Raw genomic sequence first — 17717 nt, 5'->3', positions numbered from 1 at the left:
ATTATATCTAATCAAGCTCCAAGACTAGCAACTTTTCTACCTTTTCATTCCCATGGCTCACATGCTGATCTGGGCACATAGAAACAGGCAGAATTGGCAAGAGTTCAAGCCTTTCCTGCCCTAACACTTCGGGACTGTAGCCAGAGTGACTCACATTGTTTGATCTTTTTCCAAGTTCCATTCTGAAAAGGATTCAACTGCTCTCTTTATCACCTTGTGTGTACTGTTATAAGCCCTTCGCTGGCCCAACAATATGTATGGAAGCACACTTTTGTGTCAGGCACTATGCTGATGTGGCAGGTACAGCAACCAAGAGCTCCAGTGGGAGATTCACAAAATCACAGTACAGTGCTTCAGGAATTATGGCAGATACTAATAATAATCAAAGGATGGGATAGAACAGAGCAGCAGAGCTGGCTGAATTAAGGAGCAGGACAGCTGGGCAGCTGCCCTTGGAGCCAGTCTCAAAGGGACATCTAATCACCACGGCAGCAAATCAGGTATCAGTGAATTTCTTTATACTTAGTAACTTAGTGAACTGAAGAACTGGGCATCCATTCCTCCCCTACAGAAGATTACAATGCCCTCAAGTGGACAGTTTTTTTAAAAAACCACTCCTGTGGTTGCCAGCTCCTCTCTGTAGAAAGTCACACTGAAATCTGCAGAATTCAGGCCCACTTCTTTGCCAACCTGCTAGTTAACCCTCCCAGTCAGCTGAAGTTTCAAAACTAGATAATTCAGGGCCCCGGACTGTTTATTCTAAGAATGGGTGATTTTTTAAAAATCTTAATATTGGAACTTTTAATATGACTGCCAAAAGGCTCAAGGGTTTGGAAAATCACTCAATGAAACTGAAAAGGGAACAAGAGCCACTGACAAATTATTTTTGTAGAATTAAACTCAAGGAAAAAAAGGAACTCTTAAATGTATTTTGAAGACAAGTTGGTAACTATGGTTACCTCTAATTAGTGAGCAGCTCATGCTTTCCAGATTTGAGTGGAGGAAAACTGAAATGAAAAACAATTCCAAATTAGTAAAAATGCTAAGTTCCATTGAGTGCATATAATGTACTTTAGAAATGTAATTTAATGTCTGTTGAGTCTAGTAATTAAGAAGTTGGTCTTGCATTTTGGGTTATTTAATTTTGTTTTTTTCTGTAACTTATCATTGTTGCACGTTACAAAAATACTGGCCCATGACAGATCAGTTTGAAAAATAAAAGCAACCAACTGATCCTTCACCATTAAGGGTTGAGAAGTACCACAATACATGTTCTTAAAGTCCCAGGGATTTGACACCTGGGTAAGCCCCTTGTCTTCACCCCTGTGTAATGTGCTGGTCAGAACTCTGGCCTTGACAGCAGCCTCAGAGAGGGGCCAGAGATTGGGCATCAGCTGATGCAAATGAAGGGATCTTCCAACCCAGTTCCCAAGCCAAACAACCATTTCTGTGGTGGGTCAGCCACTCATACAGCTGAGCACACAAGGCAATAGCTTCTCACAGACTAGGGACCCAAGGGTGATGAATACCACCGGTGGCTGGAAATTAGGTAACCAGGAGAGTGAGGAGTCATGTGCATGCTGTTGCTGTTATTCTGCTAGTCTACTTAGTGTCACAGGTGACAAACAGAAGTCCCTGGGAAGACCAAGGATTTATGTACTGGGGGGCTTGGGAGAAAACACCTCTCTGGCTTTTCTCTTCTGAATAAGGTCGTTAGACGTTGGCCTGCGCTTGTGGGTCTCTGCTACCAATGGCCCCCAGTGCTGCAGTTGCCTGCCCCTAGAAAACCCTGTTGAATTCTGCCTTGCTCTGTGCCTTCCCTCAGACTGGGGCTCCCTAAGGGAGGGCTGTGTCTCCCCTTATTTTCTGGTTTTGTGAAGGAAGGCTGTTATCTCCTGCCCACTGTGGTTCTCAATGACAGTGTTGTGTTTCTTCAGCCTGAGCTCTCTGAGGCAGGGCTGTATCTTGTCCTCAGACAGTGGCTCTTCAAGAACAGGGCTGTGTTTCTGTTCTCCTCATAGGAAGCACCCTGAAACAAGGCTGTGTCTCTCCTCAGACTATGCTGTTTTTCCTTCTTCTTTTTTTTTTAAAATAATTAATCTATTTTTTATTATTATGTTGGCTGCACTGGGTCTTTGTTGCCGGGGCTTTCTCTAGTTGCAGAGAGCGAGGGTGCTACTCACTGTTGCGGACATGAGGCTTCCCATAGCCGCGCAGTGATTCTGGGGTAGGGAGGGGACTGATGCTCAGTACTTGTGGCGCCTGACAGTGAGATGTTCCTGTGTCTCCTGAATTGGCAGGTGAATTCTTAACCATTGGACCATCAGGAAGTCCAAGAGCTGTGTGACTGAGAGTGGTTTCCAGAGGCAGGGCTGTTTCTGTTATCACACTGGGATTCCAGCAGTCTTGGCGGTTTTTTTTTTCTTTTGACCGTGCCCCTCGCATCTTGCAGGATCTTAGTTCCAGCACTACCGGTTGAACACCTGTGAGGGCACTGAAAGAGTGAAAGCAGCGAGCGACCCTGAGGGAATGCTGTATCTCCCCCCTTCCTATGTCTCCTCAAGGGCAGAGCTGTGTTTCCTCAGACTGAAGCTTTCTAAGGCAGGGCTGTATCTTCCCTCAGACCGGGGCTTCCTGGCAAACAGCTGCTCCCCTCAGACTTGGAGTTTCTGAGGCAGGGCTGTATCTCTTCAGACTGGCTCTTCAAAAGTGGGGCTGTTTTTCCTCATAGTGAGGCACCCTGAAACAGGGTTATGTCTCTCCCTCAGACTGTCCTGTGTTCTTGTCTTAATTAACTAATTTTTTTATTATTACTATTTTGGCTGTGTTAGGTCTTCGTTGCTGGGCTCAGGCTTTCTCTAGCTGCAGAGAGCCGACCTGCTACTCTCCCTTGAGGAGCACCTGGCTTCTCATCACCGAGCGGCGGTTCTAGCGGGAGGCACCCGGGCCGGGGCGCTCGGTACCTGTGGCACACTGGCACAGGAGATCTTCCCGTGTCCCGTGCACTGGCAGGTGGATTCTTAACCACTGGGCCACCAGGGAAGTCCAAGTGCTGTGTGACTGAGAGTGGTTTCCTGAGGCAGGGCTCTTTCTGTGATCACACTGGGCTGGAAGAAGTCTTGGTGGTATTTTCTCTTGGCCAAGTGCCTCGCGACTGGTGTGATCTGAGTTACCGTACTGACGGTTGAACCCCTGTGAAGGCAGTGAGAGAATGAAAGCAGCAAGTGACCCCTGTGCGGGAACGCTGTATCTCCCCCTCCCTGTGTCTCCTCAAGGGCAGAGCTGTGTTTCCTCAGACTGAAGCTCCCCGAGGCACCATTGCATCTTCCCTCAGACTGGGACTTCCCGAAGAAGAGCCGCTTCCCTCAGACTTAGGGTTTTGGAAGCAGGGCTGTATCTCCCCGTAAGACTGTGGCTCCTTGAAAGCAGGGCTGTGTTTCCTCAGCTTGGGGATCCCTGAGGGTAGGTATGTGTTTCCCTCAATTTTGGGCTCTCTGAGGAAGAGCTGTATCTCCACTCAGAATGGGGCTCCCTGAAGGCAAGGCTGTTTTAACCCTCAGATTTGCCCTCCCTGAGGCAGAGCTATATATTCCACTAGACTGTGGCTCTTGGAAAGCAGGGCTGAGTTTACCTCCCAGTGAAGCTCCCTGAGGTATAGCAGTCTCTCCTCTCAGCTTGGGGCTCCCTGAAGGAAGAGCTGTATTTCCCTCAGATTTGGGCTCTTTGAGGAAGAGTTTTATCTCCCTTCAGAATAGGGATTTCTGAAGGCAAGACTGTATGTCCCCTCAGATTCAAGTTCCCTCATGCAGGGCTGTGTCTCCCCTCAGACTGCGTGTCCCTGAAGGCAGCGCTGTGTCTCGCCTCAGATTCAGTTTCCCTGAAGGCACACTCACTCCTCTTACTCCTCAAGCTCAGGGCTGTGTTTGGTCAGAGTGGGCTCCCTGAGGCAGGGCTGTTTCTGATCTCAGTATTGAGGTGTGTGGCAGGTCTGTGTCTCCCTCCCAGATTTGCGTCTCTTTGAAAGCAGGACTATCTTTCACAACGGTTAGGCTCCTTGAGGTATGGCAGTGTCTCCCTTTCTAGTTTCCTGAAGGATCATTATATCTTCCCTCACTGTAGCTTCTCAAGGGCAGGGCTGAGTTTCCTCAGAGTGAGCTCCCTGAAGCAGGACTGTATCTCACTCAGACTCTGTCTCTTGGAGAGGAGGGTGGAGATTTCCTCACAGTGAAACTCCCTGAGGTAAAGCAGTCTCTCCTCTCAGCGCTTGGAACTCCCTGAAGGAAGAGCTGTGTTTCTCTCAGATTTGGGCTGTCTGAGGAAGGGCTTGAATTCCCTTCAGAATGGGGCTCCCTGAAGACAGGATGTATCTCCCCTCAGATTCGAGTTCCCTCAGGCAGATCTGTTTCTCCTCTCAGACTGGGGCTCCCTGAAGTCAAGCCTGGGTTTCCCTTAGATTCATCCTCCCTGAGGCAGGGCTGTATTTCCCCTCAGATTGCAGGTCCCTGAGGGAATTCTATGTCTCCCCCTCACTGTGGCTCCTCAAGCTCAGGGCTCAGAGTGGGCTCCCTGGGGCAGGGCTGTTTCTGATCTCAGTATTGGGCTGTGTGTGGCCTATCTGTCTCTCTCCCAGACTGGGTCTCTTTGAGAGCAGGACTATCTTTTTCTGCTCATCAGTGGGGCTCCCTGAGGTAGGGCATGTATTCCCTTCCAGTTTCCTGAAGGATTGCTATATCTCCCCTCACTGTGGCTTCTCAAGGATTGAGTTCTCCCCTCAGATGAGAACTCCCTGAGGGTAGGGCTGTTTCACTTAGATTCCAATTGTGGAAGGGCTATATCCCCCCTCTTAATGGGGCTCCCTGAAAGCAAGGCTGTGTCTCCCCTCATTCTGGGGCTCCTTGAAGACAAGGTTGTGTCTCCCCTCATATTTGTGTTCCCTGATGGAGCTCAGTATCTCCTCCTCACTGTGATCCTTAAGGGCAGAGCTGTATCTCTCCACAGATTGGAGCTCCTTGAAATCAGTGCTGTTTCCCCTTAGAGTGGGGCACCCTGAGGGAGGGCCGTATCTTCCTCTCAGGCTATGGTTCTTCCAAGAGCAGGGCTGTGTTTCCCCATAGTGAGGATCCCTGGGTAGGGAGGTGTCTCCATTTGGACTGGGACTCCCTGAAGACAGAAATGTCTCCCTTCTCAGACTCGGGTTCTCTAAAGGAGCTCTGTGTCTCCCCTTCTTTGTGGATTCTCAAGGGCAGGGTCTCCATCTCTCTTGAGGCTTGTGCTCCCTGAAGTCAGGGCTGTATTTTCCTTAAGACTGGGGCTCCCTGAGGCAGAGCTCTATCTCACTGAGGCTGTAACTTTTGGAGAGCAAGGCTGAGTTTTCCTCACAGTGAAGCTCCCTGAGGTAAAGCTGTCTCTCCTCTCAGCTTGGGGCTCCCTGAGAAAGGGCTGTATCTCCCTTCAGAATGGGGGTCCCTAAAGGTAAAGCTGTACTCCCCTTAGATTCAAGTTCACTCAGGCAGGGCTGTGTCTCCCCTCAGACTAGGGGGTCCCTGAAGGCAGAGCTGTGTCTACACTCTAACTGCAGCTCCTTGAAGACAGGGTGATGTCTCACCTCAGAATCCTATTCACAGAGGGAGGGCTGTGTCTCCCCCTTACTAAGGGCAGGGCTGTGTTTCCTCAGAGTGGGATCCCTGAGGCAGAACTGTTTCTAACCTCAGTATTAGGCTCTGTGTCTCCCTCTCAGACTGGGTTTCTTTGAGGTCAAGACTGCTTTTTCAGGGTGGGGCTCCTGAGGGCTGTATCTCCCCCCTGGACTATGGCCCTTTGAGAGCAGGACTGTATTTCACAACAGTGGGGTTCCCTGAGGTAGGGCATGCATTCCCTTCCAGTTTCCTGAGGGATTGCTAGATTTCCCCTCACTGTGGCTTCTCAAGGACAGAGTTGTCTCCCCTCAGATGTGGACTTCCTGAGGGTAGGGGTGTTTCACTCAGATTCTGGCTGTGGAAGGGCTATATCCCCTCCTCTTAATGGGGCTCCCTGAAGGCAAGGCTGTGTCTCCCCTCAGATTTGAATTCCCTGATGGAAATCTATATCTTCCCCTCACTGTGATCCTCAAGGGCAGGGCTGTATCTCTCCACAGACTGGGTCTCCCTGAAGTTGGTGTTGTGTTTTCCCTCAGAGTGGGGCTCCCTGAGCCAGACTCTCCTCAGACTATGGTTCTTTGAGAGCAGGGCTGTGTTTCCTTATAGTAGTGCTCCCTGCAGGTAGGACTGTGTCTGCCCTCAGATTTAGGCTCCCTGAAATCAGGATTGCATTTCCCCTTAGTATGGAGCTCCCTGAGCAAGACTGTATCTCCCCCTCGGACTGTGGTTCTTAGAGAGCAGGACTGTGTTTCCCCTCAGATTCTGGGTCCCTGAGGGAGTGCCGTGTCTCCCACTCACTGTAGATTCTCAAGGGCAGGATGTATTCCCTTGTGGTGGGGCTCCCTGAGGAACAGCTGCATCTTAGAATGGGGCTCCATTCTTAGAATGGGACTTCCTGAAGGCAAAACTATTTTCCCCCTGCTTCACACTCCTTGCTGTAGGGCTGTCTCCCCTCAGATTTGGGTTCCCTGAAGGAGCTCTCTATCTCCCCCTCTCTGTGGGTCCTCAAGGGCAAGGCTGGGTTTCCTCAAAGTGGTCTCCTTGAGGCAGATCTGTGTCTCCCCTCAAACTTAGGCTCTTCGATTCAGGGTTGTGTCTCCCTTCATTTTCGGTCTCCTCGAAGGAGTACTGTACTTCCCCTCACTGAGGTTCCTCAAGGGCAGGGCTCTGTTTCCTCAGTTTGGGGTTCCTACGTGCGGGTTCAGTTGCTCAGTTGTGTCCAGCTCTTTGTGACACCATGGACTGTAGCCAGCAGGCTCCTCTGTTCTTGGAATTTTCCAGGCAAGAATACTGGTGTGGGTTACCATCATCTACTCCACAGGATCTTCCCGACCCAGAGATTAATCCTGTGTCTCCCTCATTAGCAGGTGGATTCTTCACCACTATGCCACCCGGGAAGCCCCTGATGAAGGTCTATCCTCCTATCAGACTTGACCTCCTGAAGTCAGGGCTGCCTTTTCCCTCAGAGTGGGTCTCCCTGAGGTGGGGCTGTGTCTCATCTCAAATTCAGGCTCCTTAAGGTAGCACAGTGTGTCCTCTCAGACTAGGCTTTCTCAGGTAATCATCTTGCTTTCTTTCCCGAGATCTTTCACGTCTGCTCAAGGCACTGCCGAATCTCCATGTTGCTGGTTTAAGCTGAAGGCCCTGCTTTCCCTCTCTGGTTTTCAGTTCTTTGGAACTTCAGAGTTTGCTCAGCCTGAACCTTGGGATTTCATATGGTGAGATCCTAAGTACCACTGAACAAGTACTTACCCCAACCCTGGATTCAGTAACAAAGAATAAAAAATTATTTTAAAAGAAAGATATATTAAAAGGGGGTGGGTTCATTTCAAAAGATGGAAATACCCTAATATAGAATAGTTTTTTGTAAACTGTTTTTTAAAAAATGCGTTCCTGTGTCTCCTGGGAGTGGCAAGAGGCTATTTGGGGTGGTTTCTTCCTCATCCTGTGCTCAGTTTTTTCACTAATACCCTAAACCTGTGTGTATGCCATCCCCTGGTTTATGAATGCCTCCCTTCAGTTCACCTGGCCTCATGACTTTCGTCAATATTTCTACTAGGACAGTTGCCTGCCTTGAATTATCGATACTTTTCAGGGAAACGCATACCCATCTGATTTTAGGATTGGACCATCAGGGCAGGTTCCTTCAGGTTCTGCTGTCTCCAAGTGCCCTCTACAGGCCAAAGAAAATAAATCCTCCCAGGATATACTGTTTTCCAGCCAGGAGCCCAAATGTGCAAAAATTTAATTAAAAAAAAATTTTTTTAAACTTAATCCCTATTATGATCTCCCAGTCAGTTCAGGTAATTCATAACTTTCTACCTCCACCAACTTCTCCTCAGAAAGCATCTAAGTTCTGTGACCAGCTTTCATTCCAGCTTGTGGGAGGCATATACCCACTTTTTTTATCCTGTCTTACCCAATGGTTTTAACATCCACTGTTGTCTAAATAAATTAGTTTTGTAAAATAGTGCTTTCTCTAACTCTGTTGTCCTTCTATTCACCTTTCTACTTAGAAGTATGCATTCTAGGTTCCTTTTCCCGTCCCTCCTCCATACCTTTACTCTCTGTTTGGAATGCCTTCCCTACTTGGCAAATCCTACTCATCCTGGAAACCCAGATGCAGGGTCACCTTGTCGCAGAGGCTTCCTGCACCAGTCGGTAGATTAACTCATTCCCTCTCTCTCCCCTTCAAGCATGGTGGCTATAGCTACAGTTGCCTGGCCTCCCTGAGCCTCTGAGACAGAGGCCCCTCCCATGGCAGGACACCCAATCAAACTCTGCCTGATCTGGCACAGTGGTTCTCAGAGCTTAGTGAGCCCCAGGATCACCTGGAGGGCTTAGTGAAACATACCTGGGCCCTAGCTCCAAGGTTTCTGATGAAGCACCTTAAAACCTCACTGGCTTGACAACGAAAGTTGGTTTCTCCTTCAGAGCATATGTCAAACGTGGGAGGGCAGGTCTCATGGGTCCTTGGAGACCCAGGATGATGATGGCTCCACCAACTTGTGACACTACCATTTCAATGCTTGAATTTAGAGCAAGAGAGGAAAAATCATGAGTGGCCTTTTCTCTGCTCACAGCCCACTGGCCAGAAATAATCCTGTACCTTGACCACTGCAAAGTGGCTGGGAAACATTAGCATCACATGGGACAATTTGATGAACACTGGTTTCTCTATCATAACCACTCACCCCTTATTTACTGGCACACAGACACACAGATCTGCTCTCTAATCCTCAAACACACCAAGTGCGTTCCTACCTTTGAGCCTTTGTAGCAGCTGCTCTCTCTGCACTAATGCTCCTGTGCCAGAGCTCACACGGTCGATTCAAATACCCCCTCCTTGGACAGGCCTTACCCAACTGCCCAAAGCAGCCACCTAGTCCCTCAGATCAGCCTATTTCAATTCTCTCTACAGCCCTTATTATGCCATGTTTGGTCATCTCTTTGCTGTTAAAAGATTGTATGTATGGTCCATGAGAGAAATCGACCACTTATCACCATGTCCCCACTACCTTGAACAGTGTCTGGTCCATCATAGATGTTCAAAATATATTTCCTCAGCTCAGTAACCTAAGGGATTTCCCATTTACAGGTTAAAAAAATGGAGGACCCAAAGAGAAGTGGCTTACCAAGTTCACAGGACTACTAAATGGCAGCACTTGATTGAAATCCATGCCACTGAAACCACCAACACTATGCTTGCTTGGGTTACTTCACTGCTTCCACACATTAAAATGACAGTAAGTTTTTTGACATTTTCTTCTTCATCTAGTGATCCTCCACTGTCCTTGGTTTTTAAATCTCAACCAAGTCCTGTGGAAGGCAATTTGACAACATCTATTTGGGAATTTATCCTATAGGTAAGTTCATGTATGTGGAAAATTACATATACGCAATATTTTTTCATTTCAGCGTTGTGATATTGAAAGTTTAGAATTAACTTAAAGGTTCATGGGGGTGTGTATGTATTCACAGTAGGCACGGACCCACAGTAGAGTAGTATACAGCCCTGAAAAGTGAGAGAGCGCTTCCAGCTCTGACTAGAAGTTTATCTAATGGAAAGTATTACATTAAAAGAAAGGTGGGATACAACAGAAGTATATGTCTTTCATTTAAGTTCCCCAAGAGCTGAATCCCTCATGTCTTTCAGATATCAACTCCTTGATGAAAAGAACAAAATACAAATCAATAACAGTGTGGTTTCCATCATTTGAACTTATTTTATTGGTATTCATCAGCAAATAAAATTTTATTGTTGATTTTGGATGCATTACGATACACTTTTTGGTAGTGGTTGCACAATGTTGATCATTTATTAACTATACTAAATACTGCAACCTCTGAATTGCTGAATTTTACACGGGTATTTCCTTTGTGATGATGAGTAGCTCCTCTCTCTGAATACATAAAATGGTCCATTCCGTCCATGGTTTTCATATTCCTTTGTTATTCTACCTACTGCTTTAAAATACATTCAAATAAAAAGATATAAGTTCCGTGCAGTGAGTGCACACATACCACAGAGAGGAGAGTTGAAAACATAATTAACCAACACCCTCGTGGTCAGAGAATAAATAGTCTGAAATCATGGGACTGAAGCTTGCTCCTGGGAACTTTCTCAAAGTATCTTCTGTGGACAAAAGTTCACACTCACTCAATTGAAGGATACATCTTTGCCAAGGAGGTGGAAGAAAAAGGGAATGGGGGCTGCAAAATGATGATTTTACTTGCATAAGATGTTATCCTTCCATAAACATCTGGAACAAATGGCCACAGAGCACCGTGATGTACAGTCCCCAGCTCAGGATAAATAAATGATCTGCTTGGACTGGAAAGCCTCAGACACACTGTGACCAAGCTGGATAGGACAGAGAACGTTTGTTTAAAATATAGCACACACAAATAATAAATAAAAGTTTGAAACTTAGTGGATGACAGGGATGGGACCAGGCTCCCTGTTTGTTCATGGTTCTTCTCACAACACCTCTACCTTTTCCTAAGGATGGAAAGTGGCACAAGGACATGAAGGGCTTTTCTAGGACCACTCTTCTGAAACAAGAGGGCGAAACACGTGGGTATCAAATGGCTGCAGCAGAAGACCACAGGTGGGAGAATATGCTCAAGGGTGTCGGGTCTAGAGTAAAGACCAGAACCAACGGACCACCAAAGCCTTGTTTCTCCATGAACTGGTGTGGTGTTACCTTTGGCTGTGTTTCTACTCTTTCACTGTTGACCAGTTTCATTCACCACCTTTCCCCCGATCCCTTTTCCTTAAGGTCCTATTGTTAAAGTCACATTGGGTCTAGTCTTAATCAACTGGTTGTGACACTGGGTCCCAGAAATAAGCTGCTATCTCACTAGCTGCTTGGTGTGTCTGAAACTTGTATTTTGGTGTCACAGAACCATAGAGAGAACATTTTACTGCGACTTCCCATCTAGTACCATTACTCCCCTGCATATATTAAAAAAAAAAAAAACAACGGAAAAAGTAAATCACACAGAACACACAGGGGCTGCCAAATGGTGCAGGAGTGTAAATACATTCTCTTTCAGGTCAGACATCTGGCCTGACAGTGGATTACAAAACATGGAAGGATGACTTCGCATTGAAGGCATAAGAAGGAAAAGTCATGGGTTAAAAAAAAGAAGCAACCGTCCGTTGGGGCCGAGCAGTAAAGGTCTTAGAGAAGCTGGGACCCCAGAAAGAAGGAACAACTAACTCTTCCATCGTGAAAGCTACGGCAACTGCATGTGGCTGCGGACGGAGGCCCCTTACGCTATTACAGGGCGGGAGAGGTGAGGTGCCCAGTGACGCCGGCGTGGCAGAACCACTGTGCCACCTGACAGCTCAGGATGTGTGGCTCTGGCAGGCAGCCACAAATTCACTGGTTTCCTATCCATGGGATAAGAAAGAACACACTTGGGGGTTTCAGTGCTTCTCAAAGGAAAGAAGAAGGAAAGACACCCGGCTGCTCCTGCCCTCGACCACCAGCATAGGCAAGGTCCTCAAGAGAGTGATGTCCCTGCTGGGGCGTTTCCTGCAGGATCTGAAGGAAGGGCAGGGCGGATACAGGTCTCCAAGTCCTATGTACACATTTTACAGAGTCTCCACTCTGCCCCCATTAGGCACGAGGTTGATTTGTCTAGCTCAGGAGGGGATGGACAGAGGAGGGCAGAGGGAGTGTGCGCAGGGCACGGGGAGGAGAGGGAGGCGGGAGCCAGCCTGGTCTCCTCTAGGGGAAGGGCCTCTTCCCAGCCTCACCGTAAGCTAGTTTGTTTGGGGAGCTTAGCACCCATCAAGATGCCCGAGGTGAGCGTCACAGGGGCTTTCATCTGCATGCTGGACCCCACCATGGTGGGGAAGCTGCGGTTCCGTCGGATGCCGCTGTTGAGCTGGAGCCCACCGATGGCACTGGTGACAGTGGGGCATCCGAGGGGCAGGCCTTCGGGTACCAGGCCTCTGGGGACAAGGGCCTGCGCAGGGCCTGGGGGCCCACAGAGGAGAGGTCCCTGGTCCTCAGTCAAGGTGGGGACGTGGGCTCGCCCTGAGTTCACCACTTTGGCCACGCCAAACCTCCTGACTTTGTCCACGAGGTTGAGGTTGGAGACAGACACATCGGTCTGGCTTTCACTGCTCCGGACCGCCTTCTTCTCCCTCACCTCCCTCAGGATGGAGCTGGCTGGCTTGGAAGCCAGGAAGTTGTCGTAGGGAGGGCTTGTGCACTTGAACTCAAAGGAAGGTGGAGAAGATGTGGGCGTCTGCATAGGTGAGTTTGGTGGTGTGGAGGGGATCACGGCCATCCTGGGGGTATAGGAGTGCAGGAGGGTGCCCCGACCGGCCCTGTCCCAGCTCTGGGGGTCATACACAGCCGCAGAAATGCCCCGCTCCTTCAGCAGCCACACCAGCCCCAGGGACGTGCTCATGGTGGTCGTGGACTCACGGACGTTAGTGAAGGATTCGGCCAGGCTCAGTCTCCGGGGAGTGCATGGCGTGGCCACTGGTGTGGATTTCAAGTGGCTGGCGCTGCCACAAGCCGGAGTTGGGGCCGAGTTAAGGCTGATAAGAAAACACAACAGGTCATTGATCAGAAAATGCCCAGGAGAACTAAGGAAAGGGTCTGGGCCAGCCTCCTGAAGGGACGAAGGGCAGGCCTGGGACATACTGAGGGGACTCCTCCAACCCAGGTCCCTGGGTGCCTCTTTTCATGTCTGATCCTCCCTCTCATCTGTAGAGGCCGTGGAGTCTCTGAATCGGGGCAGTTGGGCGGGGGAGGTTTACATCAACAGGAAGCTGCACGTGATTCCCTTCTCTCAGCCCTAGAGGGTGAGTACAACTGTTGCCTTTGCAAGTGAGGAAATTAGGCTCAGATTAGGTGACTTACTCAACGTCACACTCAGCTACTCAGTGGAAGATCCTGGATTCGAACCCAAGTCTGAATGACCCCAAAGATAAGACAGAAAGCCCTGCAGCAGAGAGGCGCTCTGTCTCTACCAATTCCCTCCAATTCCTGCACTCCTTCCCGGTACCCATTTCCTTGAGGTAAGATGTTAACCAGGGCTCTGGGCTATGAGAGTTGATTCTGGGTGTGGCTGAAGCAAGTGGGACACCTTGGTAGAGGGCCCCCGGGTAATGGGGAGACTGAGGCTGGAAGGTGCACATCAAGTCAGCAGCAGATCCCAGGCTCCTGACTCCCACTACAGGACTGTTTCCTCTGCTCCCTGCTGCCCTTCAGTACTCTTCCCATGGGTGCTACGTCCACCTTGATGAGTAGAGACAGGGGAACAGATGGAGCCATGTCATGTATCATCAGACCTTCATCTAAAGAGCCACCTAGAAAAAGGCCCACTGGGTGGTGCAACCTGGTTACTATAGGAAAGTGGAGAGATTCCTCTGTCCACTTATATATGACTGAGGGCCCACTATATTGTAGAAGCTGGGATTCAGCAGTCAGGAGAGTCAGGGCAGAAAGTATAAAAAAAGGGCAGCTGTGGGAAATGCCTTGCTGTCTGCCTGGAAACCAGAAGAGTCCCTCTTCACACAACTGCTACAGGGATGGAGTGAGGCACCCCCCAACCCCAGGCACGGAGGCCCTAAGCTGTTGCTGGATGAGCAGCTGAGGGGCACAGAAACATCCCTCCTGATGGTCTCATAAGACCTGCCCTGGCACCTACCTAAGGATACAGCAGGGGCTTCGAGTGCCCCTGGGAACAGGCAGCTGAGTGGTCCCCAGGAACAGGGGGATAGAGCCCCCTCTCCCCAGCCTGGCAAGGGATGGGCCACATACCTTGGACAAAGCACCAACTTAGGGAAAGGGGAGGAAGGGGACAGGCTCTGGGGCAGATCCCCAGAATGAGTGGAGCAGGGACCCCTCCTGTGGGAGGACAGGTCAAAAGCCAAGTACAAGCTGCGGCGTCATTTGGCTCCACACTCAGGTGACCTCACCGCTGGTCGGTCTATACATGGTGAGGAACCCAGAATAGGCCCGTCTCACACAAGCTCGGGAGAGGGGATGCTGGTGGGTGGGGACCACTCAGAGGAACACAGGATTAGAAACCACAGCAGATCCTGAAGCCTAAAAAGTGGGTCTTCAAAAGGCACAGGCGGATTTCTACAAAACTGATCAAGCAATCGAGGGCAAAAAAAATCTGTACTTGGTCACAGAATCACTTCTAGGGAGATTTTCCATTTTTGTTTCAGGCTGCCATTCTTTCAAACTCAGGCAAAAAGCCTTCTCCTGCTACTTACTTCTCAGGCTTTTTCATCCCTGATGAGGCCGTAAGGACTTAGAGAAGAAGGCCGGGGTGCAGTCCTACAGCTACCATCAGAAGAGTGCCAGGGCACCAGCCTCTCCCAAGGGGAAGCTCTGTCCATTGCTTTTCAACACAATCTCTTCAAACATAAAGCTGGGGGATGGGGAAGCCAGGTTCTCCAGAGACAGAAAGGGAGATGGAGACAAGCTAAAATTTAAAGATCCCCTTCCGGTAAGAACTTTGGTTAGACCTGTATTAGTGTTGGCACTTGGCTTGACTGGGGTGTTTAGACAGGTTAGGGGTATCTGCTGTCAAGGCCGAATTAGCCAGGCACAACCACAGAGACACATCCACGCCCACATTGCGGGTTAGTGGCGGCCACACGTGCACACACAGCTCCTTCACAGGGCCCTGCCAGGCAGGCCCTGCTGGCGGTGTGCTCACCCCCTGCCTTGCCCGTGGGCTCACTCTCTGCCCTACATCTGCTCTCAGCTCAACAGGGCCTGGGGCTGCTTCGTCGTCCTCCTCACATGACCTGTGGAGAATTATTCATAGTTGAAGGTGCTCCTTGGGGTGGCTGCTCCCTCTGAGCTGGCCCAATTCGCCTCCCTCCTATGAGATACTTTCCACTCACCCTGGCACCTCGCACCACAGAGAAAATGGCTGAGGGGGGGGGGTCACACCCCCATGTTGCGGGAGACCGTTTTCCCTTTCACCAGAAGCTCTGGGAGGCCTGAAATCCAGTCAAGCAGACCCTTCCCCCGACCCCGCCAAGGCCATACAAGTCCTCTCGTCAGATGGTGCCAACTTCTTGGAGGCACCCAAGGGAAATGGACCACACCAAGCATGTGACTCTGTTCAAGTATCATCATTTCAGTTGTTACAGTGTGGCTGTGATGCATGCATGGTTCCTGGGGCCACTTCCAGAGGCATAAGGGCTACCACATTACCATTCTGTGAAAGAACGTGTTCTACTGGCAAATTTGGGGGCAAAAAGCCAACAGACTTGGCCTTGGAGCCTGCGGTAGTGTCCTGAACTTCAGCTGGTTGAGGCAGGGCCTAAGAATCTTTCATGGCCAAGAAGAAGGCAACTTAAAGTGGGTCCAGGTCTCTCTATTCTGTGCTGGATATGAATCAATAGGGGTCTTGATTTGAAAAAAGAGATGGGACTTGAACAGGTGAGAGATGCTTCCACTGGCTGGAGTTGGTTTTGAACAACCCTCTTTCTGCTTCAGCTTTCCTTGACATTAAGTCTGGCAGGGAGTGTTCCCATCTCACCCCACCCTGCCCACCCCGCGGCTGGGTCCCTTACCTTGGTGTGACCCGCGTGAGCTCGTCTGAAGGATGCAGGATGCGGCAGGTGGTGAAGGTGAAGGTGGAGTTGGTCTGTGACATGCACTTCCCAGGGTGGTGGGCTAAATTGGGGGGAGGGGAGGAACAAAATATAGTCCTTGCATCCAAGTACTCCCACGAGAAAAGTCAGAGTCCCGCATGGCCCTCGACAGATGCAAGAAGCGATGAGCTACCTTGTAAACTGGATCTGGGCGAGGAAGGTGAAACGCGAATGTTCTGGGTCGAAGGTGGTCCCTCAAAAACAACCACACTTTTGAGCACTGGCATGCAGAGCATCGAATTCCAGCTTCCAACCCAATCCAGACAGGGTTTCCCATCAGCGTTCTTTGGCCAGTAGTGGATCCAGTTTGCAGGGCCAAAGAGCCTTTGGGGGTAAATTTGGGTTCCCTCCTCAGAGATTTGAACCAGCTTCCTTCTTTTGTTGCTTTAATTTTCTTTTCATTGGCAGATAGGTGCCAAGCTCTGCCAAGGGGAGGGGAGAGGTGCAGAGCAGGGAGGGGCACTTGCACCTAGAAACAGGGCAAGGCTCATGGGCTCCCTTTTCAGTTTACACAAAAAGGGGCTCGAGGAAGCTGGCTCCACTACTGCCTATCTGTGGTCGGCAGGGAGGGAGATGGGGCCTCAGCTGCCTCAGCAACAACGTTGCTGGCAAGAGTCCCAGGGCCCAGACTCTCTGCCAGGGCTGGGCTGGCACACAGCACTATAAGCAGCATCAGTGCCCCTGAGCTGCTTTCTTGCCATTTCTAGGATGGCTGGTTTCTGATGAAAATGAGTAAGTTGTCCTCAACTTATTTCCTTTGAAAGCTCCAAAGAGTTGTTAAGGCAGCTGAAGACTAGGATCCGGAGCAAAGTAAATCACAGAAGCTTTAGGACCATGCATCAGAAAACCGCAGGTGAGAAGTAGGAATAGAGTCTACAGGAGACATCATGATTGTAGAGGTCATCCTCATTCATAACTCAAATGTAAAAGGAAAAAGTGAAAGGGAAAAAAAGATGCTGCTCCCAATAGCATGCATGGTGAGGTCTAGGATCATCCCCCCTCCTCCCCACCAGCTCTACCCCTGCAGCCTCTCAGCCCCCAGAGACCTCCTGGGAGAAAAATGATTAGGATATTGGAGGCCATGAGCACGCTGAAGATTCAAAAGTCTGGAACAAGAATCTTCTAGCTCTTTATGGCAAGTTTTCTCTTGGATTTGACAAAAAGGAAATCAAACCAGAATAGATCGGTGCCCCAAACCTACAGATCCACACACAGGTGACTGTGTCTTTAAAAAAGAAAAAGGAAAAACAAGAAACTAGATGAAATTAAAAAAATATTGGAGACACACAAATTGAAGGCGGGCAGGACAAAGCCAAAGCACAAAAATGGTGGCCGTGACTCAGGAGCTGTGCAAGACTGGTTTGCCCTGATGGCTGTGGTCCAAGTCGTCTCTGTGTGTCAAGGAAGGCTCCGGTAGCCCCTGGCATGGCAGCCAGCTCCACAGCCACAAGAGCAAACTCTCAGCCTCAAGGAGCTCCAGGCAAAGCAGGAGGGGTGTGGGAAACACATGTAAAAATAGCCTTTATGCATCTTTGCTTCTCAATCAAAAATGTAATGGTTTAGGAACTCAGATAACTGAGAAATGACTGTGAGCAAAACAAAAACGGAAGAAGCTATGAAGAAAAGGCAACCAAACAATCACGATTCTCTAGCTGCAATAAAGTCTAGAAACAAAAGTAACAGAAAACCTGAGAAAAGCATCCCAAATATCAGGCATGATGGGTTATTTGGGAGGGAGGGAAAAAAATGCAGTAAGTAGAAGTAATTAGGACAGAACAATTATAAGAGAGAGAACATCTTAAAAAAAAATCAAACAAAAGCGAGGCTGGATTTAAACTTAGAAGCATACTCCATTTAAACGCATGGCCAGAATATCAAATCAAAAGCTCACACACATTCACCTCCTCCTCCACCCCATTACGTATTGGATC

General features: G+C 49.4%; 1 protein-coding gene across 7 annotated transcripts in view; it reads right to left on the bottom strand.

The window, feature by feature from the left end:
• TRAK1 (trafficking kinesin protein 1) overlaps positions 9840-17717 on the bottom strand; it is a 96936-nt gene continuing 89058 nt past the window's right edge. For 5 of the 7 annotated variants that reach the window (XM_018066986.1, XM_018066987.1, XM_018066989.1 and 2 more), the window contains 2 exons: positions 15706-15808; positions 9840-12699 (listed from right to left, as the gene is read on the bottom strand). In XM_018066986.1, coding sequence (XP_017922475.1) covers positions 11901-12699; positions 15706-15808 — 902 coding nt within the window. In that variant the 3' untranslated portion in view covers positions 9840-11900. The other 2 variants (XM_018066992.1, XM_018066991.1) reach the window with 2 other exon arrangements.

This window comes from Capra hircus, chromosome 22 (genome assembly GCF_001704415.2).
Source record: "Capra hircus breed San Clemente chromosome 22, ASM170441v1, whole genome shotgun sequence".
Lineage (NCBI taxonomy): Eukaryota > Metazoa > Chordata > Mammalia > Artiodactyla > Bovidae > Capra > Capra hircus.
The sequence above is the reverse complement of the archived record's forward strand: the minus strand, read 5'-3'. Positions and strand labels throughout refer to the sequence as shown.